We start from the raw sequence: 24,604 nt of genomic DNA, 5'->3' as shown, positions 1-24,604 counted from the left end.
TTGTGGCTGACCAGATTCCATGTGCTGGTCCGGAGATTGGGGTTTTGTCTGCCGAGTATGGTCAGTATGCGCGCGGGATCCACAGGTGGAGGTGGCACCCAAGCTGACAACACTCTTCTGAAAGGGACCTCGTTGACCCCAACGACTGCCAATTGACATCCCTCCCAGAGTTCGCCAAGACCCTCTATCGTGGAAGTGAGGAAATCCAGAGATTCCCTATTTTCACAACAGATGACCCTAACGCCTCTGTATGGAGCGGCACTGCCAAATTGGGTGTGTTTAGGAGGTTCCCCTTCTCCTGCGAACACGATGTCACGCAGACGAGTTTCGATAAGTAGCCATCGATCCTCTCTGATTATCCAATCAGGGTCAGATTTATCGATGACCGCTGCTCGCAACTCATCCGGCACCATCGGTCTGCTTGTTCTTTTTCCCCTGCTGTTGGTCTTGAGATGGGAACTGGAAGATTCCTTGTGGCCCAAGTTAGCTTGTGAGGCTGAACTGGCTGCGGCATCTTTCCTGTTCCCAGTCTTAGGGCAACCGGCTGGGGAGGTATGAATAATGGGTTGTTGACCTGAAGTGGGCCTCTTTGCACTGGGGAGTGGCTCCTCCATTGACCTGTCTCTCTTCACCGCGATTTTTGGTGAAGATGGATTGGGCTTGGTAGGTGCTCCCCCAGGTGCGGAGACCGGTGTTCGGTCGGACTTCCCAGATTTTGAACTCTTATGATGCGTCCCCTTCGGCTTGGCTGCCTTCTTCTTTGAGGTTTGCCCTGTCTGTGTGACGGGACATCCCTTTGAAGAGAGCTTTGAGGTCGAAGGAGGCGAATCATTTGATGGTTTACGGATCATGTCAACATCGCTCCCAGTTTGGCCCTTGGGGGCTGTGGGAGTCGATGTAGGCATTGACCTAACCTCTTCGTTTGCCGTAATAAGAGAAAGCTTGCTGATATCAGGTTTTCCCTTGGGTAAGTGAGGGTGAGATCTTTCGATCTTTTTCACTACCTTGAGATTAATCCTGATCAGCTTGCATTCTCTCAGCGTTATAGATGAGGGTTACCTGTCAATGAACTTCCTGAGGAAGTGCATTGCTCTGTGGTACGCCTTCCTCTTTTTGGCCCATTTACTAGCAGAGCTATCTGAGGTGGTGGGAGCTTTTCCGGCCGGTATTTTGGTCGGAGCTCCTTCCTCAACAGCAGCCAGTCCTTTTGAGCCAGCAACATCGGCTGCGGCCGATGGTTGGGTAGCTGGTGCATCGGTTGGTCCAGAGTTCATACAGGCCTTTACTCTACTATGCCCCGAACCAAGCTAGAGTGATTTTATTGAAAATTTTTAATGAAATTATGCATTCTTAGATCGAGTTCCATACTAAAGTAATTTTATGATATTACTGTGGTGGGGAACTCGATCCAAGTCCCGGTCCACACCAGCGTGAATTTCATTTAATTAGGTGTTCTTAGATAGAATTCTCCAATAAAGCAACCTCATGATTTTACTCTACTATGGAACTCGATCTAGAAACGCCTACTTTCATGGCATTTTTTAATGAAATTCACGCTAGTGTGGACCGGGAATAAGAACGAATAATTTCATGAAATTATATATTTTTTTTGAAATCACTCTAGTGTGTACCGGGCTATGGAACTCATTCTAGGGGCTGGATTCTTGTTCTCTGAAAATTTTATATGAAAAATATTTTCTTTGTAATATTATTCATTTGATATTTATTTCCTTTATAAATTTTTTCATTTCACATTGTCACAGAAACAGATTTGAGCCCTAGGAATGCATAATTTTATGATTTTTTATGAAATTACTTTAGTGTGGACCGGGACTTTGTCCCATCAGCTACGTTGTAGAGAAGTTTGATTTGAGCACATCATGCTTGATTGTACGATTTACCGTATCATTGTTTCAATTGTCATCAAACAAGTACGAAATTTATACAACCATGACAGTTGGTTGAAAAGTAATCGATCTACAAATCCCATCTGGCGTGGGCATTATTAGCAGACTTTTTTGGCACAGACGACACATTTTTTCCTCGAAAATTATAAAAGTCCACAAAAATTTTAATTTTATTGTTGTGGAAGTGAGTAAATTGTATTGTAAATTAGGAAAAATGTGCCCTGGTAACTTTGCCAAAAGTTGGTGATAGTAAAAGTGTGGAATTTATATCTTTTTCAACGTAAAGTAGAAGAGAAGACAAAACGTCGCATTGAAAAAATTTCTCCACGCGAAGATTGTCAGCTAAGCTGAACAATAGAAAAAACACATTAATTTTTGTTGAAGTAAGCGATAATATTTTTTATTAACCAATATAGAATAATAAAAGTAAATATTAGCAATAAATTCACAGTGTGTATATTTTACATTTAGTTGGTTATCTTTGTTTTAGCCTCACCTCACACAATGATGGATGTATCACAACCCCCGCCTCAATTGACGGCGCCCTCACATTTAGCCACCAATATCAGTGTACCTCCACCCATGCCCGGTTCACATGGTCATTATAGGCCACATTATCACCACGGGCATCATGGTAATCCTAATAAACCGTATTTTAAATCATTTGGTGGTGGTGGCTTTCAGCGGCCGCATCAAATGACCCAAGATGACTTCGATGGCAAACGTTTGCGTAAAAGTGTTATGCGTAAGACTGTTGATTATAATGCCTCCATAGTGAAAAAATTGGATGTAAGTTTTCTATTTTGAAAATTAAAAGCTATTTTGCAATATCGAAGATCAAAAAGTTTAGAAGTAGAAAGAAGACTTCATGAACGTTTTTCATTAGACATTGTAAAATAGACCTTTAATTGTTGTAACATCAAAGGGATGCTAATTGGAATTGGATTTATTTCTTTTGTTTAGGCCCGTCTTTGGCAACGGGATCACAGAGATCGTTATGCCCTACAGCCTGAAAGTATATATGTACCAGAGCTTTTGCCACCTTCCAGTTATTTGGATAATCCCTCCAATGCTGTTACCACAAGATTTGTTAAGACTGCCACAAATAAAATGAGATGTCCCATCTTCACATTGGCCTGGACACCAGAAGGTCGTCGTTTAGTTACCGGTGCCAGTTCAGGCGAATTTACTCTATGGAATGGTTTAACTTTTAACTTTGAGACTATTTTACAAGTAAGTTTTAAATCATTATTGTGGTAATATTTAGGGTTGTGGAGTTGATGAAAGTTAGTTAATGAGCAGAGGACAGATTTTAAAGGTTTAGCTAATGGTGGTGTAGATCCTTCGTATATTTGAATATGTAACATTTTCTGAAGTGTAACTTTATTGTTTCTATTGGATAAACGACTTTATAGATGCATATTGCTTCCAAATAGTTTATTGTATTAGGTGCAACTTTAAGTTATGCATAATTAAGACAATTGCCTCGAATTTTTTGTACCTCATTTCATCGAAGACCACATTAGACTGGTTGAATAATCGGACTGGAATCGGATCAATCTGAAATGTTTAGCATAGTTAGGTCTTGCTATGCTGATTACACCAATATACATATCATTGGGCGGAAACCCATTCTTCACGAGATATAGGCTCCGAATTTTGAAACAAAATGTTCGTTCAATTGAAAGAATTAAGAACCAATATATTCCCCTATGAACAGCAGAAATCTCGGCTACGCCAACAACATTTTCGTTCGAATTCAAGTTTTTATATAAAAAATCGCCTTAACAATTATGTGTTTGCGTTTGTATATTTATCATGGAATGTTGGTCCGAGCTCTTTTGATCCGTTACGGTATATAGACGAACCCCGGGCCATGGATCCAGTCAGATCTGCTTCCACCACATTACACTAGATTGGTGAGAGGTGATGGATATAGGGGATTGGAGCACTTCAGAGGCTGCTCCGATATTAGCAGTCTTCAGGACTACTGGGATAAGAGTTATGTATATTGCTACATCTGTCAGTGTGTCTCCAACTTCTTTGTCTGAATACGAGTCACTCCCACAGTCTCTCCAACAAACACAAAATCAGCATCTAATTAGGAATGCCTTGAAAAGGCATTGTTCGGCTGACTTCCGAAACGTCAAGAAACTGCGTTGTTTCAGTTATTAGTCTTGCATTGTACAAGTGTTTTAAAATGCACACCGTTGTAAAAACTGCCTAATGCATCAGTTTTCTACCTCATGCTTATTTTGTGTGTATTCTGCGTTTCAAATGCGCAACAGTGACGTTGTGGAGTGCAATACTTCGTATGTCCAGTAAAAACCTATTTCACTTGAGCTTGAATCTAGCGAACCACACATGGAATGTTTGGGGTTAGCAGTAAAATGCTTTGCGTTTTATGCCTGATACCAGTCCGCTTCTGACCGCCTCACTTTTCTGAACTGGGACATCATTACAGCTGCAGTCGCTTGCTATATATCTGCTGGTCGAATACCCGAAATTAGACCAAATTTCCTAGCAGATGCGAAGGGATTAGCAAATGAACGTAATGAACTCTGTCGAGCCATCCTTAGAGAACTCATAATTAGGGAGCTGACACTGGAAATTAACAGGCTGGTCGGTGAGTATAAGCGGAACAACTGCATAAATCATCTGAAGAGTTGCAACCATGGAGACGGAATAAGCTAATTGTGGGGTACGTTTAGTAACACTCTCACGCTTGGCGGCTTTATGCTGACTGATCCAAAGAGGTGCGCAAGTTATTTTAATCGACTGTTTGTGGAAAACTCCGGGAGTTCCATCGGGAATGCTAAATAATCAAAAGCCTTGGGACTTATGATGAAACAGATGGAGAAGCCGGAAGTCGAGTATCTCACTGCAGTTCTCAACTTGTCGCTAGTCATCCACATCGTTCCCGAAGAATGAACTGGGTGGTCCCGTTACTGAAGCCAGCAAAGGATGATTGGTACAGACCCATTCCGCTGCTGTCGTCGATAGCAAAGACTCTTTACTCCTCCCCAGGGTCCAGTTGTCGACACATCAACATGGGCTTCATAAGCACGACAACACACATATTTGAGGATGACTCAGCCACAGCAAGCCGTGCAATAGAACGGGTTGGCGACGCTCAACTTGTCAAAAGCCTTTGACACTGTCAAGCACTCCACGTTGTTTGAGAACATTGAGCAGACCAACCTCCGGCCAAGTTTGAAACGCGTGGATGCTAGTCGTATATGTAATTTAAGAACAAAAAATCCAAGCCCCGAAGAGTGGAACAGGGAGTTTTTCAAGTGATATCTCCGGAACTGTTTAACCTCTACCTCTCCGTGTATTCCATACCCACCAGACGGATTGAGATCGTAACGTATGCGTGTCAGGTAGCTTCCCTGAAGTCATTTGTGAAAGACAGAACTCCTCTTTGACTGATCTTTCTGTTTTTTTTTTTCATGGACTGCAAAGGTGAATTCCGCGAACTGCAACAGTGTGTCTCCTCATATCATCAGTGGACCATCTACATGAGGAGACAAAGATTCTTCCAGTACAGCAGCACATTGGCATGCTCTAGATGCAGTATTTGCTCGTGTGCTACCTAGAGAGCCATCCTATACACCATATGGTGGATAGGACCCCCTCCAAGGCATGTTTACCCCCGCAGGGGATAGCAATATTAGTGCGATGTGGGGGCTAGACGTCACAATCCTCTCATTTGACTTCCTGTAGTGATGAACTGGGAGGCTGTGATCGACCAAAGGTTATCCACTCTCTGTCACGCGCCAACATAGTGCACTTCAAACTCATAGTGTAATTCTGGACTGAGTGACACATATTTGGTAGCGATCTCCTACCAAAGTAATGGTGAGATCCCCTAACACCGGGGTGTAATGCGATCTCGTGCCCATCGGTGTTCCCAAGGTTTGCAGCTAGGGTACCAACTGTATTAGAAGGGAGCCTCGTGTGATACCTGGGCGGCTCAACGAGTATTAGAGCCCTATTCATGGTAGAGGAGGGCTATGCCATGATTGTCCTTAACTCCACCATTGCTCAAATCTATATGGATGACTCGAAATATATAAAACAAAAAACACCAACCCCTAATCAACCCTCGATATCGACCTCAGCTATGACAATGGACAATGATGCAATCAGTGCAGTAAGAGGCAGACGACCTTGACAATGGACAAAGTCAGCGACGCCACTAATACTCAGAGCAGGGAATTGTTCGATCTCCTGAAGGAGAGTGAGTCTCTCAGTCTGAGTCAGGAGAGCCCCCGCCGTGTGACTGGACGATGAAATAAATGGATGTTACAATCATTCCATCTCAAAGGTCCAAGGAATCATCTCCTTCAGCCACTCAAGGGAGAAAAAGCATCGGTCGTTACCGACAGCGTAAGGATAGGTACAACTATAAAAGAGCGGTATATTACTGTTCTAGGTTCATAGACAAGAATCCCACTGAGGTAACTCAGGCGGAGATTCGGGAGATTGGATTGAAGCTTCGATTTGTGAGGCGGTTTGAGCGCAAGTACCCTCACGTTGAGAAGATCTTCCTTTCGATCGACCAACTTCCAACCCCTGGAAACGAAGCAGTTTCCAGCCCAATGGCTGTGACTAAGGCTACAACTTCGTTGTCTGCGTCATTGTCGGGCAACCCGAAACCCTCGGCCGCTAAGACAGCGGATCGGCCAAAACCTGATTCGAAGTTGGCGCAGGAAAAGGGACAGTCGCAAACCAACCAGCCGCACAGGGTGTCGCCACATTGGCATGCTCTAGATGCAGTATTTGCTCGTGTGCTACCTAGAGAGCCATCCTATACACCATATGGTGGATAGGACCCCCTCCAAGGCATGTTTACCCCCGCAGGGGATAGCAATATTAGTGCGATGTGGGGGCTAGACGTCACAATCCTCTCATTTGACTTCCTGTAGTGATGAACTGGGAGGCTGTGATCGACCAAAGGTTATCCACTCTCTGTCACGCGCCAACATAGTGCACTTCAAACTCATAGTGTAATTCTGGACTGAGTGACACATATTTGGTAGCGATCTCCTACCAAAGTAATGGTGAGATCCCCTAACACCGGGGTGTAATGCGATCTCGTGCCCATCGGTGTTCCCAAGGTTTGCAGCTAGGGTACCAACTGTATTAGAAGGGAGCCTCGTGTGATACCTGGGCGGCTCAACGAGTATTAGAGCCCTATTCATGGTAGAGGAGGGCTATGCCATGATTGTCCTTAACTCCACCATTGCTCAAATCTATATGGATGACTCGAAATATATAAAACAAAAAACACCAACCCCTAATCAACCCTCGATATCGACCTCAGCTATGACAATGGACAATGATGCAATCAGTGCAGTAAGAGGCAGACGACCTTGACAATGGACAAAGTCAGCGACGCCACTAATACTCAGAGCAGGGAATTGTTCGATCTCCTGAAGGAGAGTGAGTCTCTCAGTCTGAGTCAGGAGAGCCCCCGCCGTGTGACTGGACGATGAAATAAATGGATGTTACAATCATTCCATCTCAAAGGTCCAAGGAATCATCTCCTTCAGCCACTCAAGGGAGAAAAAGCATCGGTCGTTACCGACAGCGTAAGGATAGGTACAACTATAAAAGAGCGGTATATTACTGTTCTAGGTTCATAGACAAGAATCCCACTGAGGTAACTCAGGCGGAGATTCGGGAGATTGGATTGAAGCTTCGATTTGTGAGGCGGTTTGAGCGCAAGTACCCTCACGTTGAGAAGATCTTCCTTTCGATCGACCAACTTCCAACCCCTGGAAACGAAGCAGTTTCCAGCCCAATGGCTGTGACTAAGGCTACAACTTCGTTGTCTGAGTCATTGTCGGGCAACCCGAAACCCTCGGCCGCTAAGACAGCGGATCGGCCAAAACCTGATTCGAAGTTGGCGCAGGAAAAGGGACAGTCGCAAACCAACCAGCCGCACAGGGTGTCGCCAACTTCGGCTGTTTCGTCGGCGACTGCCTCCGGCTCTGCAGGGGTAAAGAAGAGCGGAGATTTACTAGGAGCTTCGATTATGCACAGGACTGGCTCACAGACCACTTAGGATCGCCGGTACCTGGTAAGGCTTGCCCTTCTGATGCTGTGATAAGCGTTGGTACAACGGGGAGGAAAGTAATTGGTACGTCCGACGGGCCATCGACCTCAAAGCAGGGTGGTAAATCGAAGACATCTGCCCAGGAATGCGTAAAGAAGGTAAGATCTTCTGAGGACCCACTTTCGACTACTAAGAGGATGTTGGAACGTCGACCGGACAACCACTCCGTCTCTCTTGCTGAAGTGACGCTCGCCGGACGGTAAAAAGGCTCATTAATATGTGAGAATTCTCCCGTGTCCATAAGGTGATCTTTAGGGAAACGTATGTAAGGTAGGATTCAATTATCGACTAGAGCAGCCATAAATTCTAAGAATACATTTTTATGCTAATATTTTGCGTGCCACCGTGGTGTTCCAGTCCCGAGTTCGATTCCCAGACAACTCTCCAAATGTGGTGTCTTAAGACACGCGGTTCGGACTCGACAATAAAAAGTTGGTCCCATATTATTGAGCAAGAAGTCGCTCTCGTCCCATCTGAGATGTTTTTGGGAAAATATGTATGGCTGACATCCGTATCGTCATTTGCTTTGTGTTGTTTAAACTTCGTCAAAATATTTCAGTTGCACACTCATGCATGGTTCCTCGAAAATGCAACCAAATTCATCAGAAATAAAAATGATTCAATAATGATTCAATTAATTAATTAAAACAATGATACATGTTTGCTTTTTACCTGCATTAAAAATGCGTATATTTGACGTTTTGAAACACGTAGCTTCGCAGTTGTTAAGTACTACGGCGTTAAGAAACATAATTAGTCCAATTATGAATATCAACTCCCCGTGAGTTTTCTCACTTTCTCCTTTAAATTGAAACGGCAGAATACCACAACTCACGTTGAGTTTTACACTCATAATCACCCTGATTACTTCGCATATTTGCAGTAATTTGCCAAGCAACTAACGATACGGAAGTCAGCCTATATGTTTCAACAATTGGGGGTTATAATGAACGAAAATTTTCCGTGAGTTTTTTTTTTTTCACTTTCTCCCTTAAGGGAATTTTCGTTCATAATAACCCCCAATATGAGACCTTTGTCATAGGCTTTGGTAAGGAAATGCGCATAACCAAAACTTGATTTAATTAAAGCATCATTTTGTGATTCTTCTTAAAGACATTCACCGCTCCACAACCTTTAGAATATAGAATAAAACACATCTTAATTTCCAAATTCTCTCTCTTTTCCCGCATTTAGGCCCACGATACATCCGTGCGAACAATGGTATGGTCTCACAATGATAGCTGGATGGTGACCGGAGATCATGCAGGTTATGTTAAATACTGGCAATCAAATATGAACAATGTGAAAATGTTCCAAGCCCACAAGGAAGCAATTAGGGGAATAAGGTATAGAATAAAATTTATAATTTTTTCTCTATTCATTTTATTGCTGCATTTTCTAAGAAAGAGAAAATAAAATAAAAACGTTTTGTTAGGGATCATTCTGTGTAGGATTTGTTGAAATAAAAAAAATAAAGAACAAACTCTCATTCGGTTAGGTCTGGTATTGGTTGTGCGTTCCACAAATAAAGTTTTTCAACGCCTTTTTAACGCCCCCAATTACCAGTTATTTGTTTTTTAGTCTGTACAAAAATAAACTGTGATATTTGTTTAACATTCTCCAAAACTTTTATTGAAAAACAACAAATAAAAAGCCAAAGACTGTTTTTATATTCACTATTCACAACATTTATAATATAAACAAATTACAAATAATAATAACAATAAAAATTAAAAGATTTTCTTTAAAAAAACAACTTCAAAACTAAACGTTTTTAATTTCGTTGAATTGAAAGAATAAATACGGTTGGTTTGCTTTTTTAGACGCATCTTACCAAGGAATCGATAATAAACTCGAAAAGAACATATTATCCTACCCACCACAGCATTCTTCTATGCCGCACAATCTTTTACCCGCTGCAGAAATCAAATCATTTTTGAAAATAAACATAGCAAGTTAAAAATCACCTTTACTTACGCACACCCAAGTGAGGAGGCCGAGAAGATTTTTTACAAAATTGTTCAATTAGCCAAACTAATTAAGTTCATTAAAACATTCAATTTATTATTTTTTGTTTCATATATAAAGGACATAGTTTCTTTATTGATGGCGCTACTCGGTAGCCACACAGTCATATAGTTCATAAGCAATTTCGAAGTTTTTGGGAGGAAATGAAGGAATTCATTCCTCCCCCGCATCACCTCAAAAACTTAAAAGTTGCTTGCGAAATATTTCTCATAACTTCCTTTATTTTTTATCATTTGCTTTGTTTTGGGTCCAAAATAAATAAATTGAAAAAACATGTTTGCATCGACACGAAGACATAAAATACATTTCTATCTTATCTTTTCCTACTGTATTTTATTGATCAATTTGGGAAGAAACGAAGGAACCCCTAAATGTTAATTTGAACTTAATTCTTACTGAGCCTATTCCTCGACATTCCCGCGAAGGGATCTAATTCTTATTAACATAGGCAGCAATTGAACACTCACTTGTGGGAGATTTCTCGCGTTCACTTCCTTTCAAAATTAAAATATGAAAAAAATAGTGTACTATTGTTCCATATTTTAATTTATAAAAGATTAGCAGCGTGTTTCTGTATGTCGATAAGAAAATGAATGTGTACGAAATACTACCAAACTCGTGTGTTTGTTTTCAAATTTGTTTTTGCTTTGAAGCAAAAAGTATGGGTCGGTTTCATTATTCGCACAAATTTTCGTTTCGGCATACAGAAACAGGCTGTTAAGTTGTTATTGCTTTGGCTTTTCACTTTTAATAGGGCGAGAAAGTGAAAGTGGAAAATCTCCTTAAGTGAACGTTATTATCGGGTATGTTCTGAGACACACTTCACACCTCAAGCATTTTGTTCATCCCATTTATTCCTACTTTTTGCGAATTTTTGGGGCAAATTAAAAAGAAGAGTGCACCCTAGTCCGTCCATAAAATACTCGAAAAATAAGCGTTAATAGGGTGAACAAAATGCTTGATGCGTGAAGTCAGAGGTGAAGTGTGTCTCAGAACATACCCGTATAATTAGGTTGATAGTCTACAGCGAACAACAAGGCTACTATGACCTTAGTGAATGTCCATACGGACATGTGGCGATTTTCATCGCCCTCCTCTCAACCTAAACTACCCTAAGGCATGGTTTTATACTATGTTCTAATATCGAGCATGTTCTTAAAACTTGACATATTCAGTGGTTTAGTCATCTACAAAATCCAACTGAAGGTCATTAAATTATTTATCACAACTTTCAGTAAAAGTCTTAATTAATAACAAATTCCACGGCCTAAAAAATTTTATTGAAACTCAATCATTTGTGGACATGGGTCCTACAATCATATCTGATTTTTCTCATGGAAGTTTTATATACAGTATTCTTAGGCATAATACAGTACATACAATTTAAGAAAGTATTTTTGATTTCTTTCTTAAAAAAAAATTAAAATGGAATGTGGTGGGGTGTGGTGGTGTGGAGTAGGGTTTATCGCATGGTCGGTTATAGCCGACATTAGGGTTTCAATTTTTTTTTGCAATTTGCTGTTTTCTTCACACAATAAAATCCCGAAGAAAAACCATTTTAAAAAACAATCTTATTTAGGTCTCATTTTTTTCTCTATTCATTCCTTCGATGTGATCCATGTAAATAAAGAATTTCGTTTCGAAAACAGCAAGGCTTTGGCATTTTTATTATAAATCTAAGAAAGTATTGAATGATAAAACCAAAAAAAACATAATATTTTTTATCTCTTCTTAATAAACATTTTATTTCCTTTCTCCACGTTCATATGTTATACGAAACACAAAATAAAAATATAAAATGTTTCGTCGTCGCTGTCTTCGTATTGTTTCGGTTACACTTCTGTTACAACCTAATGACATGATTTTGAAAATAAATAAATCATCTTTGCTTCTTTGTGGATCCTGATTCCTGTGATTTCCTGTTAATCGACTCACAACACATCGCAAAAAAAATACTACAGTTTCAGTCCGACGGATAGTAAATTTGTCAGTTGTAGTGATGATGGTACACTGCGTATATTCGATTTTCTACGATGCCAAGAGGAAAGAGTTTTAAGGGGTAAGTACAACAATGTTTTATTATCTTTTAATGGGAGTTGACATCATCAAAGTATCTTTATCTAATATGTAATAATCGGGTAAGTTCTGAGACATACTTCAACTCTCACTTCACTCTTCAAGTATTTTGTTCACCCCATTTACTCCTATTTTTGCGAATGTCTTTGGGCTAAGATTCATTAGGGTATTTAATAAGAATAGTACACCCTAGTCCGTCCATAAAATACTCGTAAAATAAGCGTAAATGGGGAGAAAAAATGCTTGAGGCGTGAAGCGAGAGGTGAAGTGTGTCTCAGAACATACCAGAATAACCCACCTCAGATGTGGGAGCCACATGAGTCGAACAACCCATTACAAAATCGTATAAACAAGCTACCTTCTGCTTTACAAGTAGGCTAAAAACTAATGAGTTACATTTTACAAGGAAAAACTGCTAACGTTGGCAGAGAGTGATTGTGTCCGGATACCAAACAGTCGGCAAACGAGTTTTTTTGATACAAAAATACGAACATTTGTGGATGTACATAAGCGCGGCACAATATGTAGTGTGTTTAGCTATATACATATCGCTCATTTACTCAAAGAGTGGCATAACTCAAAAAATGGGTTTTTGGAGTTAACAATTTCTATTTTTTCTACTACTTCTACTTTATCTTCTGTCAAATTTTCAAGTTGATATCTCTAAAACTCATCGAGTTACAGCTTATTTTCTAGAAGTTTGGCATAAATCACCAAAAAAGTTTTTTGAATTTATGAAGCTCTAAAACACTTTAAATCATGCTTGATCTTGCACAGATATTTAGCACTGATAGCTAGCTCTTTACAAAAGATGGTCCAAGTAGATATTTTATTTTTTGTGTAATAACATTTTATGTTGGGAAGTCAAATTTCAATCGGTAACTTAAACGCGTTTTTCTCGAAAGTTGATTTTTTGAGATGTGTCACTCTTTGAGTAAATGAGCGATATCAGAATCTCGGATGTTGAATTCCGTCAAAGGGCGAAGTAAAACATATGAAGTGTGGTAAAATTGAACATAAATTCACCTCAACAGTTCTAAAAGAAGAACATATCGTCACCTGAAACACTCAAAGGTTCACTTCTTTCAACTTATTTGTCGACTTTTAGCGACCATAGAACAACTACTTATTTCAAGTGAAATGACGTTATAAAAATATGTAATTGTGAAGCCGATACATATCGCTCATTTACTTAAAGAGTGGCACATCTCAAAAAATCCAGTTTCGGGAAAAACGCGTTTTAAGTTGGAGATAGAAATTTGACTTCCTACCTTAAAAAGATTAATAATTGTTCCACACACATCCCATACGGGTCATGGGAGACTTCTCTCATATCAATGAGTGCACCCCGATTCATATCAGCTCAATGATATGGGACCTACTGTTTATCGCCGAGTCCGAACGGCGTGTCTTAAGACACAACTTTGTAGAGAAGTTTTACATGGCTGAAATACTCAGGAAATGTCGCCAACACATTACCGAGGGGTATTTTGCCACCGTTGACAATTTTTAATGTTGAATGGCCGGGAAATCGAACGCACGACCTTCAGCGTGCAAGGCGGGTGTGCATACATACCATTGCACCACGGTGGCACCTTAAAAAGATTATTACACAAAAAATAAAATAACTACTCGGACCATACCCTCCACGTCAGTAGAATAGAACACCTAAATAGAACACCGAAGCGAATGAATCTTAGTTTTTAATCTTGTAGGGATTTAAAGTCGATAATGTTCCATATCAAACACAGAAAAAAATATGTTTCTAGCTCTTCGCGAAATGATTTTCTGATCTTTTTTCCGATAGTACTATGAAAAATAGGCATTTATTTTTGGTCATCAGGATAGAACAGTCATTTTATTATCGCTAATTTTTGAGATATTAACGCCGAATTTTCTTTCAGTCGATAAAGCGGGGCTTTCTAATCATTTTTTACTAAAGAAAATCGAAAAAAAAAAAAATTACGCGGTTGCCGAAATAATAGCGTAAAAGGGTTAAAATTGACAGATAATTGAAACATCTAGGAATATCAAAAGGAGTCCAAACAAGTAAAAAAATATCAGTCGGCTTTACCGACAGAGATATACCCTCAGCATATGTGAATTGAAACTCTCAGATCGAAAGTATTAGGGTGTTTTCAGAATTTTGTAGCTCTTTTTGAACATTTGAACTTGCCGACAAAAATGTGGATTAGGGTTAAAGTTCAAAAGTGTTGCGGAGGAGGTACTTAAAGAAATGGACCAACAAAGTCCATTATGGAAATGGATCTTATTTTGGGAGTCATATCTTTTCGATAGATATCGCGCCCACTAGTTATTTCAGTGGGTCATCGTACAACTTTTGGACCATTTAAGAAGTTGAACTAAATTTGGACAAAATATTAGAAGATCCAAAGTTGGGACCAAATTGGTTGCCGCGTTCAAAAGATATCGAGCATACGAGGGCGGTTCGGAAACTTCTTAGCCTATCAATGAAAGAGAATAGTTAGTTTTTCAAAAATATTTTTATTTTTCAATATAATCTCCTGAAACTTCAATACACTTAGTCCAACGCTTTTGTAGCAATTCTATCCCTTGATTAAAATAGTTTTCCTCAAGGTCTTCAAAATAGTGGTTTACAACTGTAATTGCATCTTCATTTGAGGTAAAACGCTTGCCAGCAAGGAATTTGTTTAGATTTGGGAACAAGTAAAAGTTACTGGGAGCTAAATCAGGAGAATTAGGTGGGTGGTCAAGCAACTCGTACTTTAATTCGTATCAGTGATTAATTGACATTTTTAAAATATTGGGGGGAAGTACCGGAAGTTGTGGATCGGTATTGCACATCTTCGAACTAAAACTAAGTTTGGACAAAATATGACGGAGGCCAAATTTTGGACCGTATCGGTTGCTCAGTTCGAGAGTTATTGTTTTTTACAACTTTCGGGCTGTTTTCTCAAGATTTTTGTTGAAGCAACTTGCATTCGCTGCAATCAAAGTGATTCGAGAGCAGGTCTTAATTGAATTTATCCCAAATTTTCTGTTGGAGTTACCCGAAGGAATGGACAAATATAGTCCATATTCGAAGCTGAGCACAATTTTTCCGAACCTTTTTCGAACTTTAGTGGGGGATGTACCTGAAGGAGTGGACCGATATGGCTTATCTTCGAAATTAAATTATGTTTGCACACAATATTACGAAGACCAAATTGTGGAACGAATCGGCAGATCCGTTCGAGAGAGTTAGCGCTCCAACCACTACACCCGGTGTCATAGGGTTTTTTGTACTTTTCAGGCTATTTTCTCAGGAAGTATCGAAAAAAAAAAATAAAAATAAATAAAAAAAAAGTATGGACTTGCCCCTGATGAAACTTAAACCGTTATATGGGGGGCTGTGAATACAAGTTGCTACAACAAAAATCAAAGCGATTCGTCAACAGGTCCTAAACTGAACTTTTTCGAAATTTTGTTTGGGAGGTATCCGAAGGAGTGGACTGATTGAGTCCATATTGGAACCTCATCTAAGTCTGGTAGAAATTTCAAATGTGCAAAGTATGGACCAAATCGGTTACTTCCTTCAAGAGTTATCGTGCGCACAAATTTTCCGAACTTTTGTTCGGAAGGAGTGGACCGATATAACCCATCATCGAACTTAAACTAAGTTTGGACAAAATATTGCGAAAGCCAAATTTTGGACCAAATCGGTTCATCCGTTAGTTATCGGGCGCACCAGCCAGACAGACGGACGGACATTACTAAATCGAATCCAAATTGTCTAAAACACATTTCGTCCAATCATACTTGGGGTCTAAAACCATTATTTCGATGAGGCACATTTTGCCCGTATGAAAGTGTATATAGCCTCGATAGCATAAATGCTGAGGGTATAAAAGAGTTCGGAAAATTTGTGCACACGATAGCTCCTGAAGGAAGTAACCAATTTTTCCATACTTTGCACATCGTAAAATTTCTGCCAGACATAGATGAGGTTCCAATATAGACTCTATTGATCCACTCCTTCGGGTACCTCCCACACAAAATTTCGAAAAAGTTCAGTTTAGGACCTGTAGTGCGATTCTCTAACTCATTTTTTGAGTTACCGACAAAAATCGGTAAAATTAAAATGCTTATAAATTCGGTAATTAACGATATTTTTCGGTAAGTTAGCGACCAACAGAAAGTCCTCGTAAATATCTACCGATGGCAACAGTGTTGTCAACTTTTATTTGAACTTTACATTTATAATTTTGAGTTTCAATTTTACCGACATTTGTCGGTAACTCAAAAAATGAGTTAGAGAATCGCACTACTGCTCTCGAATCGCTTTGATCCTTGTTGTAACAACGTGTATTCGGTACAAGTTTTATCAGGGGCAAGAACATACATCCGGAGGAAATGGACGGAAAGCTGTAAAAATCCGCTATGGCACCATGTGTTGTGGATGGGGCGCGCGGTAACTTTCGAACGGATAAACCGATTCGGTCCAAAATTTGGCAGTCGTAATATATTGCTCTATCGCGCCACTACCTGTACATTTACTAAGGTATATGCATTAGCAATTTGTTACAATGATGTCAAAAATTTTTACAAAAATAAATCATTTCGTACAGTTTTCTAGCACAACTTATTTCCGAAATTATTTCCTAAGGGCGAAACCAATAGCTCTGCGTGTTGCGTGTGCGTCCAAAAATACCAAAACAAAATACATGTATTTGTTGTTGTTTTCAATTTGAAATACAGTCGAAATCGCTTATAACGTCCGACGGAATTTGTCGCTATAACCGATATGTCATTATAAGCGATAGGGCTATAAAGGGCCCCAGAGATTTGGGACCTTTGGATATCGTCGTTATAACCGATATGACGTTATAAACGACGACGTTATAAGCGACTTCGACTGTACATGTATTTTGTTTTTGTATTTTTGAACGCACACGCAACACGCAGAGCTATAGATTTCGACCTAAAGTATTATTAAACGATTTCAGCACATATTTACATTTTAATCAATAATTTCGTTTTTTAGTTTTTGCTTTAAAATAAAAACATTTTTTAACATCTATCATCTTAATGTTCTTTGGAAAACATATAGGTTTTAATAGTTCGATTTTTTCATTCACGAGCAAATTCTCGATCGAATCGAATGTCGTACTTAGAATATGGGCTATATATGTCAACTCCTTTGGATACCTCCCACACCAAATTTCGGAAAAGTGCAGGTTAGGACCTCCTCTCGAATCGTTTTGATTTTTCTTGCAAAATGTTTCACTCAAGGCCCCTATTACGTGGTTCAAGTTTTTTCAGTGTCCATTTTTCTTACGCTGTAAAAACCCCCTACGGCCAGCCTGTGTAGTGGCTGGTGCGCATGACAACTCCCAAAGCAAATTCTGCATTGGTCCACACTTTGCATATTGTAATGTTTCTTCGAATATTAGATGAAATTCAAAGATGGTGCTTATAGATCCACTACTTCCGGTACCTCCCACACATATGTTCGAAAATATTCGCTAAAATTTTAGGCGCAATATCTCATAAACGGAACATACTTAGTTTATGTTCAAAAGTGGGCCCTATCGGTCCATTCCTTAGGGTACCACGCACACAAATGATCCACATTTTTACTTATTTTTATCGAAGATGCTCCTAGTGGTCCTGTTTACAGCGATATGATGTTTTTCGTGGACAAGTCCATGTTTCCTGATGGTCCTATCGAGAGGAATGACCCCAAAATAAGACACATTGCCAAAATGGACTAGGTTGGTCTATTCCTTTAGGTACCTAAATACATATGTATGTATTTTTTGGGAAAAAGGTTTTTCAGTTCACACAGGTTGAGGGTATATCTCTGTCGGCAAAGCTGATTTACTAATTAAGTATCCAATTTTGCCGAAACTTTCCAAATCGTAATATTTATTCCAAACGTATAATTCAGGTTCCTAAAAATCTATATCGGAAAGCTTTAGACAATCCTACGGTGACCAACTAAAATGATAGTGTCGTTCGTCCACATAGTTATGTATCTTCACGGTGCTCTTGAAGCAACTTTAAATGGAAGGTGCTTACATCTGGGAAGTTTTTGCGGATTCTGAAACTACAATGTTCATAGATGAGAAAAATCGAAAAACAAAAAAATCGCCGGGGCGCTTTTTAAATAAATCGCAATTCAAGTCGGCATAATTAGGCGTTATTTAGGTTTTCACGATTTTGCTTGCAAAGCGTATCGAAATGGGACAAAAAAATGTTGTAGCTATGAAATAAGATTGACCTTTATGATAATTTCATAGGTTTTACCGTTATTGAGATATATAAGTTCAAATTGGACAATGCATCGACTTTATCGCCTCCTCATAAAACAATGTCAAGACAGCAATTTCCCAACTTAAACTTGTGTATCTCGAAAATGGTACAACCTAGGAAAAACCAATCTTGTAGAGAATTTTCACAGCTAAAAGCTTCTCTCTAGTCTCATTTCGATAAGACTTACCGTTTTCAAGCAAATCGTGAAAACCTAACAAAAAGCTAAAAATGTGAGCTTAACAGCTACAACATTTTCTTTAGTCCCATTTCGATAGGACTTGCGGCCTCCAAACAAAATCGTGAAAACCTAAAATAAACATAAAAATGTGAATTTCGACCACGAATTTTTTAAAAATCCCTCCAACGATTTTTTCTTGTTTTTGGATTTTTCTAACCTATAAACATTGCTGTTTCAAAATCCGCAAAAACTTCCCAGGTATAAGCTGTTTTCACTTAAAGTTAGTTAAGGCGCACCATGTATGATATTGTTTTATATGGTAGCGATATAGTCAATGCATGTCCCAATTTTAACTTCTATATCTCAATAACGGTAAAACCTACGAAATGATCATTAAAGTCAATCTTGTAGAGAATTGTCATAGCTACAATATTTTCTTTAGTCACATTTCGACGGCACTTGCTGTTTCCAAGCACAATCGTGAAAATCTAAAAAACCCCTAAAAATGTCAACTTCAATCGCGATTTATTTAAAAAGCGCTCCGGCAATTTTTTTTTCTTTTTTGATTTTTCTCATCTATGAACATTGTAGTTTGCGCAAGAAACTTGCCAGGTGTAAGCATTTTCCATTTAAAGTTGCTTCAAGAGCACCGTGTCTTTACAACTTAAACTACGTTCGAGGATAGATTGTATCGGACAACTCCTTCGAAGGAGGAGCACGAAACTATTGACATCGGGCCTATCTTTTTAGTTGGTCACCGTCTCCCCGAAAAAGTTCACAACATTTTTAAAAATTGCAGTCGTTGTAACATTTTTTAAGAAGTTAGTCCTTGTGGTCCTGATTACAACAATGAACAATGGTATGCACACCCGCCTTGCACTCTGAAGGTCGTGGGTTCGATCCCCGGCCAGTAAACTTCAAAATTTTCAAATTTGTAATACTATACTTCCTGACATATTTACCCTACTGCCCCTACGGTGACCATCTAAAATGGACACAATAACAATCGTGGCCGACCTTTGGGCATTTTAATTTTTTCCTCAAACTTAAAATCGAAGATGCACTATATTGGACAATTCCGTTGGGTACCTCCGACATAAAAGTTCAAAAATTTGTCGCTTAAGAGTATTTAACAGGCTGCTCGAGGATTTATCTATCTTTTGTACCATTTTAGCGAAAAATACTTTTGTTCTAACTTGATATATGTAAGTTTGAACAAAATATTAGGTCTGTCTGGTTACTTTCCCAGCAAGAACTTTCTCAGAGAGTAAGGAGTTTTTATTCTCTTTTGCTAGAAAATTGTAAAAAGTAAACAGACACCTTCCCAGCAAAAACCAGCAAGCAATCAGCTGACTTGCCAAAACAGAACAATTTGTCCGCCAATAAACGAACAAAATTAAGCAAAAATGTTGTATTTTATTAAAAATAAAAATGAAAATGATCCAAAAAAGAATTTTTTCCACTCTGCAACTTTGTTCTCCAAAAAAGCAATACAATTAGGCTTGCTATTTCCACAATAAAATTGTTTTTAATTTTCACAAACATAAATCAACGAAAAATTAAAAACAGATGATTGATTGTTTTCAAGAAGAAGAAGATTTGCCAGTAGTTGCTAGAAGAAATTTGTCAGCAAGAATTTGCAAACTCTCAGTAAAAGAACTGTCAAAATGTCTCTCTCGAATCGTTCTCCTTTGCTGACTTTTTGTGTTAACAGACGACTTCCAGCAACAATTGGTACAAATTGTTACAAATTTTAGGGTAACCACACAGACTTATTATTAGCTCCAAAATTTGACCAAATCGGTTCATCCGTTCCAAAATTTGGAATTGATTTCGACCAAACATACTGGGGTTCAAAACCATTTTTTCGACGAGGCACATTTTTTATCGTATCAATGTGTGCATTACCATTTTGATCCTTGATTCCGGGGAACATATCTGAATATCCTCCATTGAGTTGCATTTGTATTTGGGGACCACATTATCGCCGCATAGCTTATTCAGGATCGACCAATCGAATTGCTCCCTAAGAATTTCTTACTTTTCAGTTCATCGGTATACTTTGTTCTAGCATACAGTTTGTAATATAATGTTAGTCCAAATTTACATGAGAGGGCGCTAAGAGGTGGAGTGTTTCCATTATCTTCACCTCCCACTTTCAAATAATAACACACCATTTCGTCAATTTAACCTAAAATACAAATCTCTTCATTACAGGTCATGGTGCTGATGTCAAGTGTGTTCATTGGCATCCTCAAAAGGGTTTGATTGTGTCCGGTAGTAAAGATAATCAGCAGCCCATAAAGTTGTGGGATCCCAAAAGTGGTACAGCTTTGGCAACACTGTAAGTTCATAGCAAATTTAGGACCACTATTTTTCCCTTAAATCCAATTTTCTTCATTTTCTCTCACACAGACATGCCCACAAATCGACTGTGATGGACTTGAAATGGAATGATAATGGCAATTGGCTGATAACTGCGTCCAGAGATCATTTGCTCAAGCTATTCGATATACGCAATCTAAAGGAAGAGGCCCAAGTGTTTCGCGGCCATAAAAAAGAAGCAAGTTCAGTGTCATGGCATCCAATACATGAGGGTCTTTTCTGTTCAGGTGGTTCTGATGGTTCCATATTGTTTTGGAATGTGGGGTAAGGACATTTTGGGACATTTTTTTTTAAATAGCTAATAATGTTTACGTTTCTCTATTCGAGTAGAACCGACAAAGAAATTGGCTGTGTTGAAACTGCCCATGACAGCATTGTTTGGACTTTGGCTTGGCATCCTTTGGGTCATATTTTGTGTTCAGGCTCCAATGATCATACCATCAAATTTTGGACCCGTAATCGCCCGGGTGATTTAATGAGAGACAAATATAATTTGAATACTTTACCGGCAAGTTTGGCGGCCTTGGATGATGGTGAATATGATGATGCCATTATACCGGGTATGGGACCCGAAGACAAGGTCGAATTCACCGAAAGTTTAACAGCCGATAAAGGTTTTATACCCGGTCTCGATTTGGATCCATCGAAAAATTCCAATCGTGATGCCGAGAAGAAAGTGCCCTATAGTAAACCCATACCACGTAACTTTCAAGCCCAATGGGCAGGCACCCGAAGACCCGATGATATGGATGATGATGGGTTTAGTGTTCGTGATAGGCGGCAAGATAAAAGTGATTTAACACCCCAACAGATTAGTGAAAATGCCATTGAGGGAATGCTGGCAAGTGGAGTGTTGACCACCATGGATCCCCAGGCCATTGTGGGTATATTGGTGTATGGACGTTTTATACGTGTCCATCCTGATTCAAGACTTATGTGTGCTGTACGCCAAGGACCGGATTATTTGAATAATTACATAGATGCTGGTAAATTGGAGGAGCTGAGAGATGTGGTGCCAGCCAGAGACAGATCACGTTCAATGTCGCCCACCTTGGAGGGTAGGGAAAGTTCTCCACCCTCGAAAAAGAGTCGTTTTGAGCCACGGCAACATAATCCTCAAGCGGTGTTTGTAAAAGAGTTGTTAAGTCTAAAGAAACCCTTCCTGCCTTGTTTGTTGAATTTGAAATCCCAACCACCAGCGGAACGTATGACAGATTCACCTCAACCCAACAGTAACAATAGCAGCTTTCAATCTCAGTCGCCGGGACCATGGGCAAACAACAACAATTCCGGTTCTTGGAATAACGCGGCAAATGGTCCCAATCAAAATGGCTTTAATAATAATAACAACAACAATAATAATGATAAAAATAATGACATGTTCAACAACAACTCCAATAACAACAAATCAAATTCCAACAATAGCAACAACCAAAATAATGCAAACCGACGTAATCGACGTAACAATCGGGGTAATGATGGAGGTGGTGGTAGCGGCGGTGGTGGTGGAGGCCGTAATCGTGGTCGCAACAATCGGCGCTTCTAAATAAGAAACCTTCCTCCGCAGGAATAAAACACCACAACTAACTACGCCCACTGCTACTAACACTAGTAAAAGAAAAACAACTACTACAACAACAACAAAAGAAAATAAATTTAATATTATTTAGTATTTAATTGAAATCTAAGTACAGTACTAAGCTTTGAATTATTTTATAACAGCAATGGCAACAAAAAACAATAGAAAACTATTTTTTGTTTTCACTCAAATTCCAATGTAAATTTTAATCCGATATCTCTGCTTATTTTGTTTTTTTTTTTTATCAGCTGCACGCATCATTATGATTGTAAAGGATTTAGAGTTTTTTATTCAATTTTTTATAATATAACACAAACACACATGTACACTTACTTCTGCCTATTCCTTCTTCCCCTATCCCCCAACAAATCTTTAACTTCTTCTTCTTGTGTAATTGTTAAGCTACATCTTATAAAAAAGAATATGTTTAAATATAAATAATATTGAGAAAAGATGAAACAAAACAAAAAAACAACAACAATAACCAACTATAAGAAAACTCCTGTAAGAAATTAAAAAGAGAAGAAAAAAATAATATAAATAAGTTTTAAATAAGGTACAAAAAGAAATTGTTTTTCTTCAGACAATGAAGGGTTCTAAAGAAGCACCCTTTTTCAGAAAGGGTGTATAGAAGCACAATTTCTTACAAAAGGGGTCTATAAAAGCACATTTTCTTTCAGAAAAGGTCTAAAGAAGCACCCTTTGTTTGAGAAAGGGACTATAAAAGCACCATTTCTTTCAGAAAGGGTCTATCGAAGCCCACTTTCAAAAGCGTCTATAGAGCACCCTTTCTTTGAGAAAGGGTCTATAGAATCTCCCTTTCTTTGTGAAATAGTCTATAGAAGCACCCTTTCTTTGACAAAGAGTCAATAGAAGCATCCTTTCCTTAAAAAAGGATATATATAATCATCCTTTCCTTCAGAAAGGGTCTAAATAGTCATCCTTTCCTTAAGAAAGAGTCTATAGAATCTCCCTTTCTTTGAGAAAAGGTCTATAGAAGGTCTAAAGAAGCACCCTTGGTTTCTGTAGAAAAGGTCTAAAGAAGTATCCTTTGTTTCTATTGAAGTAGTCTAAAGAAGTATCCTTTGTTTCTATTGAAGTAGTCTAAAAAAGCACCCTTTCTTACTATAGAAAAGATCTAAAGAAACACCCTTTTTTGAGAAAGGGCCTAAGGAAGCACGCTTCGTTTCGATAGAAATTGTCTAATGAAGAACCCTTTTTCAGAAAGGGTCTACAAAAGCACAGTTTTTTTCAGATACGGTCACTAGAACACCATTTCTTTCAGAAAGGGTCACTAGAAGACCCATTATTTCAGAAAGAGTCTATAAAAGCACAATTTCATTCAGAAAGGGTCACTAGAACACCATTTCTTTCAGAAAGGGTCAATAGAAGAACCCATTCTTTCAGAAAGGGTCTATAGAAGCAGAATTTCTGTCATAAAGGGCCTATAGAAGCACACTTTCTTTCAGAAAAGTTCTATAGAAGCACCCTTTCTTTGAGAAAGGGACTATAAAAGCACCATTTCTTTCAGAGAGGGTCTATCGAAGCCACTTTCTTTCATAGAGGGTCTATCGAAGAACACTCTCTTTCAGAAAGCGTCTGTGACAAAAAGTCTATAGAAGCATGCCTTCCTTGAGTATATAGAATCATCCTTTCCTTGTGAAAGGGTCTATAGAAGCACCCTTTCTTTGAGAAAGGGTATATAGAAGGTCTAAAGATGCACACTTTGTTTCTATAGGAAAGGTCTTAAAAAGCAATCTTGTTTCTATAGTAAAGGTCTATAGAAGGAGTCTAAAAAAGCACCCTTTCTTTCTATAGAAATGGTATAAAAGCACGCTTCGTTTCTATAGAAAGGGTCTAAAAATCACGCTTCGTTTCTATAGAAAGGGTCTAAAGAAGCACCATCTATTTTTATAGACAGGGTCTAAAGAAGCACTCTATATTTTTATAGAAAGGGTCTAAAGAAGCACCCTTTGCTTCTAAAAGAAGCACCCTTTGTTTCTATAGAAAGAATCTATAGAAGCACCCTTTGTTTCTATAGAAAAGGCCTA

General features: G+C 38.8%; 1 protein-coding gene across 3 annotated transcripts; it reads left to right on the top strand.

Annotated features, from left to right (window-relative positions):
- The first annotated feature begins 1,992 nt into the window (after positions 1-1,992).
- On the top strand, positions 1,993-23,122 carry Wdr33 (WD repeat domain 33). 3 transcript variants are annotated; one of them, XM_073984078.1, is made up of 8 exons: positions 1,993-2,290; positions 2,398-2,696; positions 2,871-3,140; positions 9,226-9,377; positions 12,021-12,118; positions 20,807-20,933; positions 21,005-21,238; positions 21,305-23,122. In XM_073984078.1, exons 2-8 carry the CDS (start codon positions 2,412-2,414, stop codon positions 22,518-22,520), a joined length of 2,382 nt encoding a protein of 793 aa, XP_073840179.1. In that variant the 5' UTR covers positions 1,993-2,290; positions 2,398-2,411; the 3' UTR covers positions 22,521-23,122. The 3 variants fall into 3 exon arrangements, with proteins under 3 accessions (XP_073840179.1, XP_073840187.1, XP_073840198.1); XM_073984086.1 differs by having other exon boundaries at positions 1,996-2,333; XM_073984097.1 differs by having other exon boundaries at positions 1,997-2,290; positions 2,379-2,696.
- Positions 23,123-24,604: the final 1,482 nt, after the last annotated feature.

Source organism: Musca autumnalis, unplaced genomic scaffold, assembly GCF_047663935.1.
Source record: "Musca autumnalis isolate F117 unplaced genomic scaffold, ASM4766393v1 scaffold_1, whole genome shotgun sequence".
Lineage (NCBI taxonomy): Eukaryota > Metazoa > Arthropoda > Insecta > Diptera > Muscidae > Musca > Musca autumnalis.
The sequence above is the reverse complement of the archived record's forward strand: the minus strand, read 5'-3'. Positions and strand labels throughout refer to the sequence as shown.